Source organism: Puma concolor, chromosome A1 (assembly GCF_028749965.1).
Source record: "Puma concolor isolate L17-30 chromosome A1, mPumCon1.1.hap2, whole genome shotgun sequence".
Lineage (NCBI taxonomy): Eukaryota > Metazoa > Chordata > Mammalia > Carnivora > Felidae > Puma > Puma concolor.
In genome coordinates, this window is record NC_141667.1 from 241,835,898 (window position 1) to 241,858,332 (window position 22,435).

Sequence of the window (22,435 nt, forward strand, 5' to 3'; positions counted from 1 at the left end):
CGTTTATTTATTTTTAAGAGACAGAGTGTGAACAGGGGAAGGGCAGAGAGAGGGAGACAGAATCCGAAGCAGGCTTCAGGCTCTGAGCTGTCAGCACAGAGCCTGACGCAGGGCTTGAACTCACAAGCTGTGAGATCATTACCTGAGCTGAAGTTGGCACTTAACCAACTGAGGCACCCAGACGCCCCTGTCAAGGATCTTTCTTAAAGTGCTTATTTGATGAAGTATTTTCAAAATATATTTTATTCTTAGTTATTTATTTTTTTAATGAAATTTTTAATGCATTTTTGAGAGACAGACTGTGAGTGGGGGAGGGCAGAGAGAGATACAGAATCCAAAGCAGGCTCCAGGCTCTGAGCTGTCAACATAGAACCCGACGCAGGGCTCAAACTCACGAACCATGGGATCATGACCTGAGCTGAAGTTGGATGCTCAATGACTGAGCCACCCAGGCGCTCCTCAAAGTATATTTTAAAGTTATGTAATCTATAGGCAAAAAATGAACTTCAGAAGGTTTTTTTTTTTTTTTTTCCCAATCGTGTAGAGTGTTGTATTTTTCTGTATTTTGGGAGATGGGGTAGGATTATAGCTTTCTTTGGATTCTCATACGGGGTCTGTGACTTTGAAAACGGTTAGTTCTTAGTGTAATCAGAGGTATCTCTGTCAGGCACACTGAGGCAGATATTCACCACATCTTGACTTGCATGCTAAATAACTTTATTTTTATGATTAGGCCTATTAAAGTTGCTATCAGAGAGAGGAAACAGACATTTGAAGACTACTTAGAAGAACAAATTCGACTGGAAGAACAAGAACTGAAACGAAAACAACTAAGGGTAGGCATCGCCACTATCTTGATTAAGTTAGATGAGGCTTTAGAGATTTATTTATAATTTGCTTTAAAAAGAACATTGAGATAACTTGGATATACCAGAATTAATTCAAATATTCTTTATTTTAGGAAGCAGAAGGATCATTGCCAATCAAAGCAAAGCCAAAACAACCATTCTTGAAACGAGGAGAAGGTTTAGCTAGATTTACTAATGCTAAATCTAAGTCTCAGAAAGGGAGAGAAAGTAAACTAGTGCCTAATCAGAGCATTTCAGAGGACCAGCCTGTGTTTAAAATGGATAGACAGCAATTCCAGCGGAAAACTGCTCTAATAAACAAAGAACTGTGTACAGAGAACCCTCCTGTTAAAAAGAACAATAAAGCTAGGGCCAGCAGTGGTTTTGTCACACTTAGTCAGAAGCCAAAAGTGCTTAAGGGTAACAACAGGAAAAGTCTTTCTCCATCAGGATTGAAAATACTGGCAGGGAAGAAATGTGATGGGCAATTTAGAGACCAGATCAAATTAGAAAAAAAAGTTGAATCTAATAGTAGAGAAATGCCCGAGTGTGCAAAACCTTGTGATGTTGGTTGCAAAGTCTGGAATAAGACACCAGGTAGAGACAGACTTCCTCTTTCAGCAGGGCTGGTCAGCTGCATGGCTTCTAAGAGCCCAATAAATGAGACCTTGAATAAGTCAGAATCTTCTCTTGACATTTCTCTTCAGAAAAAGTTAGAAAAGTGGGAACGAGAAAAGGAAAAGGAAAATTTGGAGTTAGATGAATTTTTGTTTTTGGAGCAAGCTGCTGATGAAATATCATTTTCCAGTAATTCTTCATTTGTACTGAAAATCTTAGAGAGGGACCAGCAGGTCTGCAAAGGGCACCGGCTGTCTTCCACCCCTGTCAAAGCCGTACAGCAGGAGAAGATGGTGACACTGGATCCCATTCTTCAGTGTAACCACAATGAGGCTCCAGACTGTCCTGAACCTGATAATGTGTGTGAGTGCGAGGTCGCACCCAAACAGACTGATTCAGTGTCCTCACCTGAAGCACATAGGGAACAGTCTTGTAAAGTCAGTAGGAAAGCATTCCAAACTAGCACTTCTGAAAATCAGACTCGGTGGAATGTAGGTGATGACGAAGGTGCCATGGACAGTGACAGTAGCACCGACTCTGAGGAACAACTTGATGTTACCATAAAACCATCAACTGACGATAAAGAGAGGGGTTTCAGCAGCAGAGAAGACCGTCCACAGGTCTGTGATGGTAAGGGGCCTTTTAGGGACACTGGGATGCAAGAAGATCAAAGGAGAGATGTTGATTTAGATTTGTCCGATAAAGATTACAGTAGTGATGAGTCTGTCATAATAGAAAGCTTGAAAAACAAAGTTTCTGAGTCCTCAAGAAGACCCTCATCTGTAAGTATGAGTAAAATTGACTTTGACGATGAAAGAACTTGGACTGACCTTGAAGAGAATTCATTTAAACATGATGCTGTTCTTGGGACAGAGGTCACTAATGGGACTCCTCAGACAGCCTACCCTAATAAGAGTGAAATATGTGTACCAGACAAAGCAATAAAAAGGAAGGTCGCACCAGTCAAGAAGGGAGAAGACTTGAGGAAATCCAGTAGGAGCACAAGCCCTCCTCCTACGTCAGATCTCATGATGAAATTCTTTCCTGCTTTGAAACTGAAACCCAAATCAGATTCACACTTGGGAAGTGAACCCAAGTTAAACCCAAGTCAAGACCAACCACCTGGTAAGTCAGCATTATAAAATAGGTATCAGAATGTTATAAATTTAACATTTATCTTATCAGTAGGGGTATCTTATCAGAACACTTAAAATCCTAATCGTTCTAGTTGCTCAGTAGAAGTCTAAGTAGGTGATTGTTAAAATTTCATTTGTTTTGTGGGTCTAAATAATGTAATGGCCGCTAGTACAAAAGATATGGATGCATTCTGATTTCAGATTTTCTAATTTAAGCCTACGTCTTATTCTCAAGGCTATAACATTAATTGCTTCATTATGAATTGAGGTAACTTAAGTTTCTTTTGTAACTAGAGTATCCAATTTGTGGTTTGTGTCACTATGAGGTGAACCTTTGTGTGTGCACTTTTTAAAATGACTACGTATTTACTTATTTTTTTATTTTTATTTTTTTTACTACTCATGCGCTAACTTGCTAGATAGGACCAAGAAGAAATACAGTAAAATTGAAGTTTCCTTTCTTCCCTATATTTGGGTTCCTATTCCTTTTCCTAGAGGAACTTATATTCCCATTTCATTTGTATCTTCTAAAAAGATTCTGTGCATATGAAAGCATATGTGGAGTGGGTATGTAATCTTCTTTCTACACAAATGAAAACACTTAAGAATTTTTTTTTAATATTTATTCAGTTTTTGAGAGAGAGAGGGTGTGAGCAGGGGAGGGACAGAGAGACTGGAGACAGAATCCCAAGCAGGCTCCAGGCTTTGAGCTGTCAGCACAGAGCCTGATGTGGGGCTGGAACCCTGGAGCTGTGAGATCATGACCTGAGCCAAAGTTGGACACTTAACTGACTGAGCAATCCACGCACTTTGAAAACACGTTTTTTATAAGCCATTCTTCACCTTATAATAAATTTTGGAGATTGTTTTTTCCCGCTTATACATCTGCCACGTTCCATTTAATGGTTGTATAGTTGATGCGATGGACTTCTAAAACTTATATGGAAAACTCCTTTCCATCATATCATGTAGTAAACTGTGAATGCCTACCAAAGCACAGGTGCTTTAAATTGTAGGGGTGCCTGAGTGGCTCAGTCGGTTGAGTATCCGACTTTGGCTCAGATCATGATCTCACCATCTGTGAGTTCAAGCTCCGCATTGCCTCTGTGCTGACAGCTGGGAGCCTGGAGCCTGCTTCACATTCTGTGTCTCCCTCTCTCTCTGCACCTCTCCTTCTTGCACTCCATCTTTCTATTTCTCAAAAATAAGTAAACATTGAAAAAAATGTAAATTATAACTTAAGCTATGTAAGTAGGCTTCTTGCCCAGTGTGAAGCCCAACAGAAGGCTTGAACCCATGACCGGGAGATCGAGACCCGAGCCAAGATCAAGAGTTGGACGTTTGGGGCACCCAGGTGGCTCAGTTGATTTAAGTGTTGGACTCTTGATCTCCGCTGAGGTCATGCTCTCATGGTTTGTGGAATTGAGCGCCACATTGGGCTCTGGCCTAACAGGGCAGAGCTTGCTTGGGATTCTCTGTCTCACCTTCTCTTTGCCCTTCCCCTGCCCACACGTGTGCTCTTTTTTTTTTCTCTCTCAAAATTAACAAACCTGAAAAAAAAAAAGAGAAAGAGTTGGACACTTAACTGACTGAGCCACCCAGATGCCCCAACTTAAACTATTTAAAAAAATACTTTGATTTTAAAAGTAGTACTTTTTGCAGAAAGTTTGGAAGCTTAACTATAGAATGAAAAATGTTTATAACTGAACTATCCAAAGGTAGCTGTGATACCATTTTGGAATTTTTCCTTCCAGTCATTTTTCCTATGTATTTTTAATATGGTACAGACATTTGTTAAAACTTATGTTGGGGTGCCCTCGTGGCTCAGTTGGTTAAGCGTCGGAGTCTTCGTTTTGGCTCAGGTCGTGATCTCGCGGTTTTGTGAGTTTGAACCTCGTGTTGGGCCCTCTGCAGGCAGCATGGAGCCTGCTTGGGATTCTCACTCTGCCTCTCATTCTGCTCCTCCCCACTCGTGCTGTCTTTGTCTCTCAAATAAATAAACTTAAAAAAATGATAAAAAAATAAACTGACTTTATCTTTTTTGGGGCACCTGGGTAGCTCAGTCAGTTAAGCATCTGACTCTTGGTTTCAGCTCAGGTCTTTTCTCAGGATTTGTGGGATTCTCCCCCTCTCTCTCTTTCTGCCCCCGCTGCCCTGCTCTTTCTCTCAAATAAACTTAAAAAAAAGGTAAAAAAAACTTAGCTTTTCTTTCTTGGGGTGCTTGGGTGGCACAGTCAGTTAAGCGTCTGACTCTTGGTTTTGGTTCAGGTCATATCTCACAGTTTGTGAGTTTGAGCCCCACGTTGCGCTTTGTGCTGACAGTGTGGAGTCTGCTTGGGATTCTCTCTCTCTCTTTCTCTGCCCCGGTGCTCCAGTCTCTTTCTCTCAAAATAAATAAACTTAAAAAAAAAAAAAAAAAGAAACAAATTACCTTATCTTCTTTGACCAGGTGTATAATATGCACTGGCCATTTCTTTAAAACACTTTTGTGTATTTTAAAAATGGTTGCAGAACATAGGGTGCCTGGGTGGCTCAGTTGGTTAAGCATCTGACTTCAGCTCAGGTCATGATCTCATGGTTTGTGGGTTCAAGCCCTGAGTCGACTCTGTGCTTACAGCTCAAAGCCTGGAGCCTGCTTCACATTCTGTGTCTCCCTCTCTCTCTGCCCCTGCTTGTGCTCTCTCTCTCAAAAATGAATAAACATTAAAAAATTGTTTAAAATGGTTGCAGAACACTATGTGAATACAGCATCATTTTATTCAGTAATTTCCTTAATGTTGGATACTTAAATTATTTTTCACTATTAGAAATAATGTTGCAATGCATATTTTTGTGCGGAAATCAATTTTTCAAAAGGGTAGTGGAAGAACAGAAGTGTTGGCTTTTTTACTCTTTGAAATAGCAAATTGGTATGTGAAAAACATCTTAATTTGTATTTCCGTGATTAGTGGGAGTAAACTTTGATTTTGATGTTAATTATTTGCTTTAGATGTCTTGTGAATTACTTACTCATGTTCATATATACATATTTAAATTGAAGTACAATTGATGTACAACATCAGTATTAGTTTCAGGTATACATCATAGTGATTCAGTATTTTTATACATTATAAAATGATCCCATGATATGTCTAGTTTCTATCTGTCACCATACAGTTATTTACAATATTGGCTGTTATCAAAAAGACGAAAAACATATGTATTAGGTTTTTAAAAATTATTTGAATGATTTCTTTTTATATGTAATGTTAATTCATTGGTAGATTGTTACTCTTCAGTTGAATAATGTCTTTTTTTAAATATAGATTGGTTTTATCTGGAAAGTCAGGTTCATATAGTTTGTTTTTTTTTTCAGAGGCGTTGTTTCTTGTGCATTTTAATAGTACAGATGTTTACCATATATTTGGCTGTTAGTATTAATAGCTAGCTGGTTTCTGCTGCTGAAGACCTTTTGTGAAGTTCAATATATATGGCTTATTTTATAGGTGACAGTGCTCGATCTCAAGTTTTGAGAGAGAAAGTAATTGAATTGGAAACAGAAATAGAAAAATTTAAAGCTGAGAACACATCTTTAGCTAAACTTCGCATTGAACGGGAAAGTGCCTTGGAAAAACTTAGGTAAGTTTGCATATAAGTTGGGAAAAGATACAATGATTCACTTTTATCTTTAAGATTTTATCTAGAATATTTGAAACAAGTTTTGTCGATCCAACAATAAAAAGGAAAAGGAAGTGAAACCTTTACCACATAAGAATGTAAAAAAAAAAGATTTTTTTTTTTTTTTAACATTTATTTATTTTGGAAAGGCAAAGACAGACAGAGCACAAGTGGGTCAGGGGCAGAGAGAGAGGGAGACACAGAATCCAAAGCAGGCTCCAAGCTCTGAGCTGTCAGCACAGAGCCCAGTGTGGGGCTAGAACCCAAGAACTATGAGATCATGACCTGAGCTGAAATTGGACACTTAACCGGCTGAGCCACCCAAGGCGCCCACCACATAAGAATTTTTTAATTAAAATGACCCACTGTCATCAGAAATGTGTTAAAAGGGGAATTCTCTTAGTGATGAGTTCATAAATTGAAATTTGACAAGCATTTTGGAGCTGTGATTTCAGGTGCTACCTTGGCCAATGCATTGATTTTCTAGGGCTAATATAATAAAGTACAGTTCATCCTTGAACAATGCAGGAGTTAGAGGCTCCAAACCCCTGCACAGTCGAAAATCCACATAAAACTTTTGACTCCCTAAAAACTTAACTACAAATATTCTACTGATGATTGATTGGAAGCCTTAACCAATAACAGTTGATTAACACATAGTTTGTTATATGTGTTATATACATATTCTCATGATTAAAGTAAGGTACAGAAAAAAAAATGTTAAGAAAGTCATAAGGAAGAGAAAATACATTTATAGTACTGTAGTATAAAAATTGTTTATGAGTGGATCTATGCAGTTCAAACCATGTTGTTTAAGGATCAACTGTACACACAAATGAGGTGGCTTAAAACAACGGGAATTTATTTTTCATGGTTCTGGAGGCCAGAAGTCTGAAGTCAAGGCATCCAGTGGAACTATGCTTTCTTTTCTTTTTTTTCTTTTTTTAAATTTATTTAATATAATTTATTGTCAAATTGGCTTACATACAACACCCAGTGCTCATCCCAAGTGCCCTCCTCAATGCCCATCACCCACTTTCCCCTTTCCCCCACCCCCCCATCCACCCTCAGTTTGTTCTCTGTATTTAAGAGTCTCTTATGGTTTGCCTGCTTCCCTCGCTGTAACTATTTTTTCCCCTTCCCTTCCCCTAGGGTCTTCTGTTAAATTTCTCAAGTTCTACATGAGTGAAAACATATGGTATCTGTCTTTCTCTGACTGACGTATTTCACTTAGCATAATACCTTCCAGTTCCATCCACGTTGCTGCAAATGGCCAGAGTTCATTCTTTCTCATTGCCAAGTAGTATTTCATTGTATATGTAAACCACATCTTCTTTATCCATTCGTCAGTTGATGGACATTTAGGGTCTTTTCATAATTTTGCTATTGTTGAAAGCGTTTCTATAAACATTGGGGTGCGTGTGCCCCTATGCATCAGCACTCCTGTATCCATTGGGTAGATTCCTAGCAGTGCTATTGCTGGGTCGTAGGGTAGTTCTATTTTTAATATTTGGAGGAACTTCCACGCTGTTTTCCAGAGTGGCTGCACCAGTTTGCATTCCCACCAACAGTGCAAGAAGGTTCCTGTTTCTCCACATGCTTGCCAGAATCTATAGTCTCCTGATTTGTTCATTTTAGCCACTCTGATGGTGTGAGGTGGTATCTCAGTGTGGCTCTGATTTGTATTTCCCTGGTGATGAGTGACCTTGAGCATCTTTTAATGTGTCTGTTGGCCATCTGGATGTCTTTGGAAAAGTATCTATTCATGTCTTCTGCCCATTTCTTCACTGGATTATTGTTTTTCGTGTGTGGAGTTTGGTGAGTTCTTTATAGATTTTGGATTCTAGCCCTTTGTCCGATATGTCATTTGCAAATATCTTTTCCCATTCCTTTGGTTGCCTTTTAGTTTTGTTGATTGTTTCCTTTGCAGTGCAAAATCTCTTTATCTTGATGAGGTCCCAATAGTTCATTTTTGCTTTTAATTCCCTTGTCTTTGGAGATGTGTTGAGTAAGAAATTGCTGCGGCTGAGGTCAGACAGGTTTTTTCCTGCTTTCTTCTCTAGGGTTTTGATGGTTTCCTGTCTCATATTCAGGTCTTTCATCCATTCTGAGTTTATTTTTGTGTATGGTATAAGAAAGTGGTCTAGTTTCATTCTTCTGCATGTTGCTATCTGGTTCTCCCAGCACCATTTGCTAAAGAGATTTTCTTTTTTTCATTGGATGCTCTTTCCTGCTTTGTCAAAGATTAGTTGGCCATACATTTGTGGGTCCAATTCTGAGTTCTCTATTCTATTCCATTGTCTATGTGTCTGTTGTGTCTTGATGATTACAGCTTTGTAGAGGCAAGTCTGGGATTGTGATGTCTCCCACTTTGGTTTTCTTTTTCAATATTACTTTGGCTACTTGAGGTCTTTTGTGGTTCCATACAAATTTTAGGATTGCTTATTCTAGCTTTGAGAAGAATGCCTATGCAATTTTGATTGGGATTGCATTGAATGTGTAGATTGCTTTGGATAGTATTGACATTTTAACAATATTCTGAGCATGGAATGTTTTTCCATTTTTTGTGTCTTCTTCAATTTCCTTCATAAAGTTTCTATAGTTTTTAGTATACAGATCTTTTGCATCTTTGGTTAGGTTTATTGCTAGGTATTTTATGGTTCTTGGTGTAGTTGTAAATGGGACCAGTTTCTTTATTTGTCTTTCTGTTGCTTCATTATTGGTGTATAAAAATGCAACCAATTTCTGTACATTGATTTTGTAACCTGTGACTTTGTTGAATTCATGTATCAGTTCTAGCAGACTTTTGGTGCAGTCTGTTGGGTTTTCCATGTAGAGTATCATGTTGTCTGTGAAAAGTGAAAGTTTGACTTCTTTGCCAATTTGGATGCCTTTTATTTCATTTTGTTGTCTGATTGCTGATGCTAGTACTTCTAACACTATGTTAAACAACAGTGGTGAGAGTGGATATCCATGTTGTGTTCCTGATCTCAGGGGGAAATCTCTCAGTTTTTCCCCATTGAGGATGATATTAGCTGTGGGCTTTTCATAAATGGCTTTTATGATGCTGAGGTATGTTCCTTCTATTCCGACTTTTGAGGGTTTTTATTAAGAAAGGATGCCGTATTTTGTCTAATGCATTTTCTGTATCTATTGACAGGATCATATGATTGTTATCTTTTCTTTTATTACTGTGATGTATCACATTGATTGATTTGTGAATATTGAACCAGCCTTGCAGCCCAGGAATGAATCCCACTTGATCATGGTGAATAATTCTTTTTATATGCTGTTGAATTCGATTTGCTAGTATCTTGTTGAGAATTTTTGCATCCCTGTTCATCAGGGATATTCGGCTGTAGTTCTCCTATTTTGTTGGGTCTCTGTGTGGTTTGGGAATCAAAGTAATGCTGGCTTCGTATCATGAGTCCAGAAGTTTTCCTTCCATTTCTGTTTTTTGGAACAGCTTGAGAAGGATAGGTACTAACTCTGCTTTAAATGTCTAGTGGAATTTTGCAGGGAAGCCATCTGGTCCAGGACTCTTATTTATTGGGAGATTTTTTGATAACTGATTTAATCCTTCACTAGTAATGGGTCTGTTCAAGTTTTCTATTTCTTCCCATTTGAGTTTTGGTAGTGTGTGGGTGTTTAGGAATTTGTCCATTTCTTCCAGGTTGTCCAGTTTGTTGGCATATGATTTTTCATAGTATTTCATGGTAATTACTTGTATTTCTGAGGGATTGGTTGTCATAAATCCACTTTCATTCATGATTTTATCTATTTGGGTCCTCTCTCTTTTCTTTTTGAGAAGCCTGGCTAGAGGTTTATAAATTTTGTTTATTTTTTCAATAAACCAATTCTTGGTTTCATTGATCTGTTCTACTGGTTTCTTAGAGTCTATATTGTTTATTTCTGCTCTGATCTTTATTATTTCTCTTCTTCTGCTGGCTTTGGAGTTTCTTTGCTGCTCTGCTTCTAGTTCCTTTAGGTGTGCTATTAGATTTCGTATTTGGGATTTTTTTTTTTTTCTTGAGATAGGCCTGTATTGCAATGTATTTTCCTCTTAGGAGTTCCTTTGCTGCATCCCAAAGCGTTTGGATTGTTGTATTTTCATTTTCATTTATTTCCATATATTTTTTAATTTCTTCTTTAATTGCTTAGTTGACCCATTCGTTCTTTAGTAGGATGTTCTTTAACCTCCATGCATTTGGAGGTTTTCCAAACTTTTTCCTGTAGTTGATTTCAAGTTTCATAACATTGTGATCTGAAAGTGTGCATGGTATGATCTCAATTCTTTTATATTTATTGAGGGTTGTTTTGTGACCCAGTATGTGATCTATGTTGGAGAGTGTTCCATGTGCACTCGAGAAGAAAGTATATTCTGCTGCTGCAGGATGAAAAGTTCTAAATGTATCTGTCAAGTCCATCCGGTCCAGTGTATCATTCAGGGCCCTTGTTTCTTTACTGATTCTCTGTCTAGATGATCTATCCATTTCTGTAAGTGGAGTATTAAAGTCCCCTGCAATTACCACATTCCTACCAATAAGATTGCTTATGTTTGTGATTAGTTCTTTTATGTATTTGGGTGCCTGTGAATTCGGTGCATAGACATTTATAATTGTTAGCTCTTGATGGATCGACCCTGTAATTACTATATAATGCCTTCTTCGTCTCTTGTTAACTGCCTTTAATTTAACGTCTAGTTTGTCTGATATAAGTATGGATACTCCAGCTTTCTTTTACTTCCAATGGCATGACAGATAGTTTTCCATCCCTTCATTTTCAATCTGAAGGTGTTCTCATGTCTAAAATGAGTCTTTTGTAGACAGCAAATAGATGGTTCTTGTTTTTTTATCCATTCTGATATCCTGTGTCTTTTGATTGGATCATTTAGTCCATTTACATTCAGTGTTATTATTGAAAGATACGGTTTTAGAGTCATTGTGTTAACTGTAGGTTTTATGCTTGTAGTGATGTATCTGGTACTTTGTGGTCCTTGCAACGTTTACAACGTTTACAAGCATCATAACTTAAATGGGTGCTAAGACTCAAATGAGAAAAAATAAAGAAAAAAAAAAAACAAAAGAAAGGAAAACCTCTAGGAATAACCAAGGCCTTTAAAGAAACTGTAAGAATGCCCACAATATTGAAACCCTCCTTTTTTTTTAAAAGGGGATTTTTTTTTTTTGGTTTAAAATCTTTCACTTGAAATGAATTTATGTCAGCTGTCAATGAAAGAATGTCACTAATACACTGTGGACACCTTTGGTTTGCAATGCAAATCCGTGCCCTTTTTTTTTTTACATGGTGAACTTCAACCTAGCAATTATTACAACAAATGTTATAGTCTAAAGCTCAAACACATTTTAGCAATTTTGAAATTGAATTGTGTACAGACCAAATAAAATGTACATCATAACACACATTCCCACCTAAGACTGTGGGGACCCTTGAGCCTTCCACATCGATCTCAGTGCCTTTTCACTCAAGTGCTTTTCTCAGTCGTCGAGATTGTCTTCAGGCTCGCTTTTGGTCTCCTTAGGCTCAGGCTCTGCCTCTGGTTCCGGCTGTGCTGATGTGGTTGTGGGAGCAGCAATGGCTGTAGGGGTACAGCAGCCACAGCAGGTGCATCCACGGCCTTTTCCTTCTTGTGTTTTTTGTGCTTCTTGTGCTTCTTATCCTCCTTGTGTTTCTTGTCCTTCTTTTTCTTTTTCTTCTCACCTCTTTCTGGGTCTGAGTTCCTCGCCAGAGATGGGCTTGGTGTTGGGCTTTTAGCCTTTTTGACTGGTACCACTGGTGACCAGTTGGTAAAGGGTGACTGAGACTGGACAGGAGACTGAGTTGGTGGGGGCTTTTTAATTGTTGGCTCAGGAGATCCTGAGACAGATTGGGAGGATGAAACCCTCCTTACAGACTGAGGGCTTGGTGAGGCAGCCTGTTTTGTGTTTTTGGGTTTCAGAGTCCTGGAGACTCTCCTGATGGGCCTAGTACTTGGACATCGGACTGCCTACTTTGGGGTGATTGATGATGCTCCTCTTCGAACAGGTGGAGGACTTGAGGTCTGAGGACCTCGAAGCCATTGTGAGGGTGAATGCTGTTTGGTTGTGGTAACTGGGGCTCCTGGGTAGATCGGCTTGGGGAAGACCCTTTCCTATGCTTTGATATTAATGAATGTGAATGTCTCTTGGTGACTGGGGAGGTTCTTTGTTTGGTAAGTGGAGAATGGGAGAACCCATACTTTGGTGGTGGAGATGGCAATGCCCTTTGTTTAGGAGGGGGAGGGGGAGAAGCCGTTCTTCTTTTTGGAGGTGGAGGAGAGTATCTCCTTTGTATTGGAGGAGAGTATCTTCTTGGGGAAGGTGAGGGCCGATGGGGAGGGGTGGGGTAGGAGAAATGTGTTGCTGGCAATCCTTGGCATTTCTTGGCTCACAGCTAAACATTTGGGTTGTTTCTACCTTTTGATTATTGTGAATAATGCTACTAACATTGGTGTACAAATATCTGTTCAGGTCTCTGTTTTTAGTTCTTTGGGGTATATACCCAGGGTTGGAATTGCTAGATCATATGGTAATTCTATACTTAATTTTTTGAAGAACTTCCAAACTTTTATACAGTGGCTGCACCAGTTTGCATCACATTAATTGATTTGGTATGTTGAGCCAGCCTTATGTTACAGGGATGAATCCCACTAGGTCATGGTGTAAATCCTTTTAATGTGCTGTTGGATTTGGTTTGCTAGTGTTTATTGAGGATTTTTACATCTTATATTCATCAGGGATATTGGCCTGTAGTTTTCTTGTGGTGTCACTGTCTGACTTTGGCATCCAAGTGATACTACCCTCATAATAAAATGAGTTTGGAAGTGTTTCTTCTCTTTTTTTGGAAGAAGTTCAGGAAGGATTAGTATTAATTATTTTTTGAATGTTTGCTGGAATTTACCTGGGAAGCCATCTGGTCCTGAACTTTTCTTTCTTGGGAGGTTTTTGATTTCTGATTCAATCTCCTTATTATGGGTCTCTTCAGCCTTTCTGTTTCTTCTAGATTCAGTTTTGTAGGTTGTATGTTTCTAGGAATTTGTCTGTTTCTTCTAGATTATCCAGATTTGGGGATATAATTGTTCATAATATGATCCTTTTTATTTCTGGGGCATCTATTGCAACATGTCCTCTTTCATTTATGATTTTATTCGAGTCTTCTGTCTTTCTTAGTCTTCTAAGGGGGTTGTTGATTTTGCTTGTTTTTTCTTTCTGAGACTTCCATAATGAGCATATTGGTTCTTTTGTAGTGCTCCATAGATCCCATGGGCTTTCTTCACTCTTTTTCATTATTTTTCTTTTTTCTCCTCTGACTGGCTAACCTCAAATTATCTTTTTTTGAGTTCACAGATTCTTTCTTCTGCTTAAGTCTGCTGTTGAAGTTCTCTATTGTATTTTACACTTTATTCATGTATTCTTTAGCTCCAGAATTTCTGTTTTTGTATTATTTATTTTATTTATTTTTAAGTAATCCCTACATCCCCTGTGGGGCTTGAACTCGTGACCCTGAGATCAAGAGTTATATGGTCTTCTGACTGAGCCAGCCAGGCACCCCTTAAGTTTTATTTATTTATTTAGTTTTAAGTAACTATAGTTTTGGGTTTTTTTTTTTAATGATTTCTGTCTCTTTGTTGAACTTGTTGTTTGTTTTTTTTCCCAGGTATTATTTTCCTGATTTTGTGGGGTTGTTTATCTGTGTTCTCTTTTTTTTTTTTGTTAAAAAAATTATTTTTTACTGTTTATTTTTGAAAGAAAGACATGGCACGAGTTGGGGAGGGGCAGAGAGAGAGGGAGACACAGAATCCAAAGCAAGCTCCAGGTTCTGAGCTGTCAGCACAGAGCCCGACGTGGGGCTTGAACTCACGAACCATGAGATACTGACCTGAGCCCGAAGTCAGACGCTCAACCGACTGAGCCACCCAGGCGCCCTTATCTGTGTTCTCTTGTAGTTTACTCTTTAAAACAATTATTTTGAATTCTTTGTCAGTTCCTAGATCTGCATTTCTTTGGGATTGGTTACTGGAGCCTTATTAATTTACTAGTTTCCTTTGGTGGTGTCACATTTGCCTAATTCTTGTGTTGACATTTTTGCATTTGAAAGGCCAAAAAGCTCTTTTTGTCTTAACAGACCAGTTTTGGCAGGTAAAGACCTTCTCTTGCTGGATGCCTGGACTGATGGTCTGCCTCCAGGATCATAATTGAGTGGGGTTGTAGTGTGCCTACTGCCGAGTCCACAGTGTCCTTAATTGGCAGGTCTGTGAACAGGGACATGACGGATGTGGTTCCTACCAGATCCTCAGTTGCACAGGACTGCTCTAGGACCAGAGTCCAGCAGGGCTGAAGCTACATCATGGGGCTGCTTTCAGGTCCACTGTTGAGTGTGCAGACAGTGGGTCTGTTACCAGGAGTGAGAATGGGTGTGGCTCCTACAGGTTTTGAGCAGCTTCCTGCTAGGCTCCTCAGTCCTCCTGCTGGGTCCCTGGGTGAGCAGGACTGACTCCAGTACCACAATAGAGCAGGGCTGGAGCCAGGTTACAGGACTGTTTCTGATTTTATAGTCACGACTGACGTCTGTGGGCCTGTTACCAGGGACACAGTTGGGTGTGGCTCCTCCTGGGTCCTTTGGCAGATGGGGCTGGAGCCGAGCCTCCAGACAGACTGGGCTGTTTTAGGCCTGTAGCTAGGACCACGTTTGGTAAGCCTGCCACTGGGCCATGGGACTGTCTTCTCAAAGTGGCTGTCCTCAGCCTTAGGCTTCACTGGGGTTTCTCAACCTCCTACCTGGATCCTAGAGCTCTCACAAAAGCAGTTTTATCTGTGGTTGGCTGTCAGATTGTTGTTTGTGTAGGGAGATGTGAGCTGGGGACGTCCTATTCCACTATCTGGCCGGCGTCACTCTCCATATGTTCTTAACAGAGCCTCAGAATGAACCTGGGTTATGACAGTTTCTCTGATCGGCATTCTCCTAAGCTAAACACCAAAGTCCCCACACTGGTCTATAAGACCTGAATTCATCTGGGCCCTCTGTTTTGTTTGTTTTTTGACACTTTTTCCTGCTGTTCTGTCTCTTGTTCGCTCTGTTTTAGCTACCCTGGCCTCCTAGCTGATCTTTGAACACATCAGGCATATTCCTACCTCTGGGCTTTTTGCCTGTGGTGTTTCCTCTTCCCGAGCTGTTTTGTCCATATATCATTGTGGCTGTTCTCTCAGTCCCTTCAGATTTTACTTCAAATATTATCTCAGCAAGATGACCCCATCCATAATTTCAGTCTCCTTGCTATTTCCTACACTCTTCACTTGCATTATTTTTCCCCTTAACACTTTTCTAATGTGCCATATATTTTATCTCGTTTATTATTATGTCTCTCCCATTAGAATAAGCTTCATGGGAATAAGGATGTTTGTTTTTTTTCCACTGTGGTTTCTCCAGTACCTAGGGTAGTGCTTGATTCATAGCAAATGCTCAATGAATATTTATTGGGGGAATGCTTCATGGAATTAATTGACAGCTGTTTCAGTACGATGGATGGAAGATGGATTCACTAAGACCAGCAGTTCCTACATTCCTAGGCTGTCCCTGGTGTTCCGTTTTGTACCACATGTGGATTACTCCATTAAGATGGTCCCTTTAGATGATAACACGGTTTGGTCATTTTAGGAGAGAAATTACAGACTTTGAACAACAGAAAGCAAAAGAATTGACTCGGATAGAAGAGTTTAAAAAGGAGGAAATGAGGAAGCTACAAAAGGAACGGAAAGTTTTTGAAAAGTATACTACAGTTGCAAGAACTTTTCCAGATAAAAAAGAACGTGAAGAAATACAGGTATGCCAGTTCTTTACGTTATACTTATATAAGTTAGTAAGGATGACAGTCTAGTAAGGATCTCAGAGTTATATGATGTGTCAAAGAGAAATTGGGTATCAATTTATTAATCATTCATTGACTCAACAAATAATCTGAGATACTACATGAAGAACATTTTTTGTAGTTTTGGCTTTTAGAGTGAAATATATCAGTTGTTTTCTTACCAAAGTCTTCCAAAAAAAAAAAAAAAAAAAAGACTACAATAACGGCATCGGTGAATTAATAAGCCAAGAGTTGGAAATTCACCAGTGTCATGTTGCATTGACCTGTTTAATGTCCCACATACCAAATGCTGTTAATTCTGTTCATTTATATGAATTGAAGCCCTCTGTACTAACTGTAAATCTTGCACTCTTCCTTTGGGTAGAGCACTTGCTCACCAATCTTTCCCAGCACCACATTTGTATGTTTTTCTCTAATAGTTACCTTTCTCTTTCACTTATTGGTTTGACTTTCTGGTCTTGTAGTAAAAATCTGTTTTAGTTAGCTTGTCTTTGATGTTTCTCATAGCTTTCGGGCCTCTTTTACCCCAGTTATTAATACTTGCAAACTCTTAACTATTTATTTATTTTTGAAAAGCCAAAAAGTTTTCTTCTGTATATTACTGTCCAATTTTCCCAGCACTGTTTGTTGTTTTTTTCCATTGGATATTCTGTCCTGCTTTCTCAAAGATTAGTTGGCCATATGTTTGTGGGTCCATTTCTGGGTTCTCTATTCTGTTCCATTGATCTATATGTCTGTTTTTGTGCCAGTACCATACTGTCTTGATGACTACAGCTTTGTAATACAGCTTGAAGTCCAGAATTGTGATGCCTCCCACTTTGCTTTTCTTTTTCAGGATTGCTTTGGCTATTTGGGGTCTTTTTTGTCTCCATACAAATTTTAGGATTATTTGTTCTAGTTCTGTGAAAAATTCTGGTAGTATTTTGATAGGGGTTACATTGAATGTGTAGGTTGCTTTGGGTAGTATAGACATTTTAACAATGTTTGTTATTCCAATCCATGAGCATGGAATGTTCTTCCACTTCTTTGTGTTGTCTTTAACTTCTTTCATAAGTGTTCTGTAGTTTTCAAATCTTTGATTAGGTTTATTCTTAGGTATCTTACAGTTTTTGGTGCTATTGCAAATGGGATCGCTTCCTTGATTTCTTTTTCTTCTCCTTCATTATTGGTGTATAAAAAGGCAATAGATTTCTGTATGTTGATTTTTATATCCTGTTGCTTTGCAGAATTCATGTATTAGTTCTGGCAATTTTTTGGTGGAGTATTTCGGGTTTTCTACATAGAGTAACATGTTGTCTGCGAATAATGATTGTTTGACTTCTTCCTTGTTGATTTGGATGCCTTTTGTTTCTTTTCATCGTTTGATTGCTGAGACTAAGACGTCCAGTACTGTGTTTAAATAGAAATGATGAGAGTGGACATCCCCGTCTTGTTCCTGACTGTAGAGGCAAAGCTCTCAGTTTTTCCCCATTGAGGAGGATATTACCTGTGGGTCTTTCGTATATGGCCTTTATGATTTTGAGGTATGTTCCCTCTATTTCTACTTTGTTGAGTGTTTTTGTTAAGAATGGATCCTTTATTCTGTCAAATGCTTTTTGTGCATCAATTGAGAGGATCATATGGCTCTTGTACTTTTCTTTTATTAATGTGGCGTATCATGGTGATGGATTTGTGAATACTGAACCACCCCTACAGCCCAGGAATAAATCCCACTTCATCGTGGTGAATAATTCTTTTTTTTTTTTTTTTTTTTTAATTTTTTTTTTTTTTCAACGTTTATTTATTTTTGGGACAGAGAGAGACAGAGCATGAACGGGGGAGGGGCAGAGAGAGAGGGAGACACAGAATGTGAAACAGGCTCCAGGCTCTGAGCCATCAGCCCAGAGCCCGATGCGGGGCTCGAGCTCACGGACCGCGAGATCGTGACCTGGCTGAAGTCGGACGCTTAACCGACTGCGCCACCCAGGCGCCCCAATAATTCTTTTAATGTACTGTTGGATTAGATTTGCTAATATCTAGTTGAGAATTTTTACATCCAGATTCATCAGGGATGTTGGCCTGTAATTCTCCTTTTTAGTGTGGTCTTCGTCTGGTTTTGGAATCAGGTAATGCTGGCCTCATAGATTGAGTTTAGAAGTTTTCCTTCCATTTCTGTTTTGTGGAACAGTTTGACGAGAATATATATTAACTTTTCTTTAAATGTCTGGTAGAATTCCCTTGGGAAGCCATTTGGCCCAGGACTACTCTTGTTTGTTTGGAGATTTTTGATTACTGTTTCAATTTCTTTGCTGGTTATAGGTCTGCTCACATTTTCTATTTCTTCCTGTTTCAGTTTTGGTAGTTTGTATGTTTCTAGGAATTTGTCCATTTCTTCTAGATTGCCCAGTTTTTGGCATATAATTTTTCATAATATTCTCTTACCGTTGTCTGTATTTCTGTGGTGTTGTTTGTGATCTGTTTCACTCATGATTTTATTTGTTTTGGTCCTTTCTCTTTTCCTTTTGACAAGTCTGCCTAGGGGTTTATCAATTTTATTAATTCTTTCAAAGAACCAGCTCTTAGTTTCATTGATCTGTTCTGCTGGGTTTTGTTGTTTTAATATCATTTATTTCTGCTCTATTCTTTATTATTTCCCATCTTCTGCTGGCTTTAGACTTTATTTGCTGCTCCTTTTCTAGATCCTTTAGGTGTAGGGTTAGGTCATGTATTTGAGACTTTTCTTGCTTCTTGAGGTAGCCCTGGATTGCAATATACTTTTCTCTTAGGACTGCCATTGCTGCATCCCAAAGGTTTTGGACTGTCATGTTTTCATCTTCATTTGCTGCCATGTACTTTTTTATTTCATGCGTATTAATGAGCTCCTTAGGGCTCCTCACTGCCTTCAGGTGAGTTCTCAGGTGGTGGGCAAGGAGATCTTGCTTCTGCTCATGCTCCTTGCCTCAGCTTTCAGGCACTCCCCATATCATGCACCCACATAAGCCATGTAGGTGATGAATTTTTCCTTAGTTTTGACATTGGTCTTGATTTTTATTTGTACAGTTGCAAATTGCTTCTAGACATTTCTAGGAGTTTCTTCACATATGTCATTTAGTCCATCTGAAACAGATCAGTTTCTTAAAACCCATTTCTTCTAATGAATCTGAAACAGAATCTGCTTTCAGGGCTGGTGGTTTTGACTTTGAATGTTTTATTCATCCCTTTACCTCAGCTCTTCATTCAGTTAGTCATGATTCCTGTTAATTTTTTCTTTACCAGATAATCTCCCATTTGTCTTTCTTTCTATTTCAATTAATAAGCTTAGTGTAGACCTTTATTACCTCATGACAGTGTTATTGCAGTGAACTCCTTAGTAGTGCCTTCCTTCTTCTGGAATCAGTTTTGTTGATGGTATGAGGTGAGTCTTTACCCTGAACTCCATTCCCTTTTCATGAAAAACTTGATGTTTTTGAAATGTGATTGACCAAGCCTTCCCTTTTCTGCTGCCTGTGCTACGGCAGCACTTATGTTTTGATGATGTATCTCTTTTCTTCTATTGCGTTATTCTAGTAATTTTTTGTTGTTGTTGTTTTGTTTTGAGAGGCTTTGAAACAGCAGATAGCAGATTTACAGGAAGATTTGAAAAGAAAGGAAGCAAAATGGTCAAGCACACATGGCCGTCTTAGAAGCCAAATAGAAATGTTGGTCAGAGAGAACACAGACCTCAGGGAAGAAATAAAAGTGATGGAAAGATTCCGATTAGACGCCTGGAAGAAAGCAGAAGCTACAGAGAGCAACATAAGGATGGGTCCGTGTGTGACTGCCACAAAAAAAGATGGATCCATGGTAGGTTTGGAGCCAGTTTCGTCAAGTCAGGGAGATACTAAATATTTGAGCCCTCAAATTTATAGAGCTGGAGCAGAGGAAGTGGGGAGAATGGTAGGGGATGTGATCAGAGATGTGATAGAGGGAGGTGGGACAGAGTTCATTAGGCCTTAGTTGATTCCTGTAAGCCCTTGGGTGTTTCCTCTGAGTGAGAAGTGGAGCTATGGAGGGCTATGGTTGAAGAGGGGGCCTGATCCTTTATTTTAGTAAGGTCACTCTGTCTGCTGTTGACTGTAGACTGAATGGGGAGGAGAAGGTTATAGGCATGATTGGGAATGCCAGTTAGGAGATTCTTACTGTTATTCACACCACAGATGAGAGGGGCTTAAGACTGGAAGGGCAGCAGTGGAGGGCTGAGAAGTGTATAGGATTTGTTGATAAGCTGGATATTGGATGTGACAGCAAGGAAGGAGTCAAGAATGGCTTCCAGTAGGGTTCCTGGGTGGCTCAGTTGGTTCAGCATCCGACTTTTGGTTTTGGCTCAGGTCATGATCTCACAGTTTCGTGAGTTCTAGCCCTGCATCAGGCTCTCTGCTGACAATGCAAAGCCTGCTTAGGATTCTCTTTCTCTCTCTCTTCTCTCTCTCTGCCCCTCACCCGCTCATGCGGTCTCTTTCTCTCTCAAAAATAAATAAACTTTAAAAAAAATGGCTTCCAAGTGTAGTGTAGTGATTTGGCATAATAGAGTTTCCATTTATTGTAAGAGACCACAAGAAAAGAGCATGTATTTCTTGGGAGCGTGGATATTAGGATCTCAGGTTTAGGTGGGTAAATTTGAAATGCCTATTAGCCCTCAGGTTGAGATACTGTCTGGGAAGTTATGTACATAGCAGGAGAAGGTCAGATTGGAGCTGACAGTTTAGGGGTCATCAGGATGTGTGGTAAAGCTTTGGGCTGGCGGAGTTCACCAAAGCTAAAAGTGTGGGTAGTAAAGAGATCCACGTACTGAGCCAGAGTGTGAGAAGATGGGGGGAGGAAAATTGACAACCGGAGGATGGAGTTAAGGAAGCCAGTGTGGTGTCCTGAGAGCCAAGTAAAGAAAGTACTTCCCAGAGGAGAGAGTGGCCAGCGATGTCAAAGGTTGCTGCTAAGTTAGATGAGGGCTGAAAATTGGTCATTGGATTTACCACGTAGGAATGTGTTGAAAGTAAAAGCCTGACTAGATAAGAGAGAATGAGAAGTTTCAGACAGAGAATAAGAACTTTCTGGAGAGATTTTGCAGTGAATGGAAAGAGAAGGGGTAGTGGCTGTAGGAAAGGTTGTTTTGTTTTTGTTTTTGTTTTGTTTGTTTTAATGGGAAAAGTAACAAGTGTTTCTGTATTGACAGAATTGATTCAGTAAAGAGGAAAATGCCGATGCAGGAGAAGGTGGGAAGAAATTGTTGGAGCAATGTTCATAAATGAGAGAAGGGGGGATTTAGGGAATGAAGGGAGGGTCTGGCCTTGGCCAGGAGCATGGACAGCATGTGCCTGGTAGCAGAAGGTTGAAGGTGTGGAACCCAGGCTCAATGTGTGGTACCTGTTGGTAGGAAGCTCCCTCCTAATGTTAGTATTGTCAGTGAAGTGAAAGCTTGGTCGTCAGCTGAGAGTGAAGATGTAGGAGGTTTGGGGAGATGAGAGAAGGAGAGTGAAAGGCAAAGGAACTAGGGAAGTGTAGTCTGGTTCCTGGACTGCTTTGGGAGCCTATGTAGGTTAGAGATCATATATTTCAGGTGAGAGTTGTTTGCATTATTTTCTTGTTCAGCATTTTGGTTGTAAGGTGGTGGAGAGTTATATTTTAGAAGAGGTGTGGTCATCCAGGTGAATACCACAAAGTGAGTGAGGGCATGGAGGCAACAGTATATGCAACCAGAGTCACTGCGGCGAAACTTGGTTTAAGCTGCATAAGACCATAAGGTTTTGAGGGACATAGAAAATCTACATGGATTAATGAATTGTAGGACCCTGTACAGTTGGTGGAGTTAGGGTGTTAGAGGAATGAGCTAGATATAGCAGTCTGAAGAAAGTGGGGTTCTCCCCACCTCCCCAAACCTTTTATTATAACAGCTTCCCCAAATAGAGACATTTGAAAGAACAATAGGATGACCACCTGAAGAGTCACCTAGATTCAATCACTGTTAATATTTAACCACTTGTGTGTATGTGTTTTGCTGTACCATGTGAAGCTAATTGCAGAAATCATGGCATCTTACCCCTGAATACTATAGCATTTTATTAAATGGCATTGGCTTTTTCAGTAGACCAGGGTAATTATTTTGTAGAATTCCCCACATTCTGGATTCAAAGGCTTTGAAAATGAGATGTTTGCAGTTATTGGTAATTGCACATATTGATAATGACCAGTTGTAGAGTTTGTCCATTGGTGTCCATGGCTGAGGGAAGATAGAGTAGGTTGGGAAACTGAAGCTAAGG

At 39.4% G+C, this 22,435-nt stretch overlaps 1 protein-coding gene across 7 annotated transcripts in view; it reads left to right on the forward strand.

Moving 5' to 3' along the window:
• The window catches only part of CPAP (centrosome assembly and centriole elongation protein), a 54,629-nt gene that overhangs the window by 14,647 nt on the left and 17,547 nt on the right, over positions 1-22,435 (forward strand). For 6 of the 7 annotated variants that reach the window (XM_086715597.1, XM_086715584.1, XM_086715604.1 and 3 more), the window contains 5 exons: positions 734-836; positions 962-2,591; positions 6,088-6,220; positions 15,953-16,118; positions 19,743-19,985. In XM_086715597.1, coding sequence (XP_086571723.1) covers positions 734-836; positions 962-2,591; positions 6,088-6,220; positions 15,953-16,118; positions 19,743-19,985 — 2,275 coding nt within the window. The remainder of the gene's footprint in view (positions 1-733; positions 837-961; positions 2,592-6,087; positions 6,221-15,952; positions 16,119-19,742; positions 19,986-22,435) is intronic. The other variant, XM_086715611.1, reaches the window with a different exon arrangement.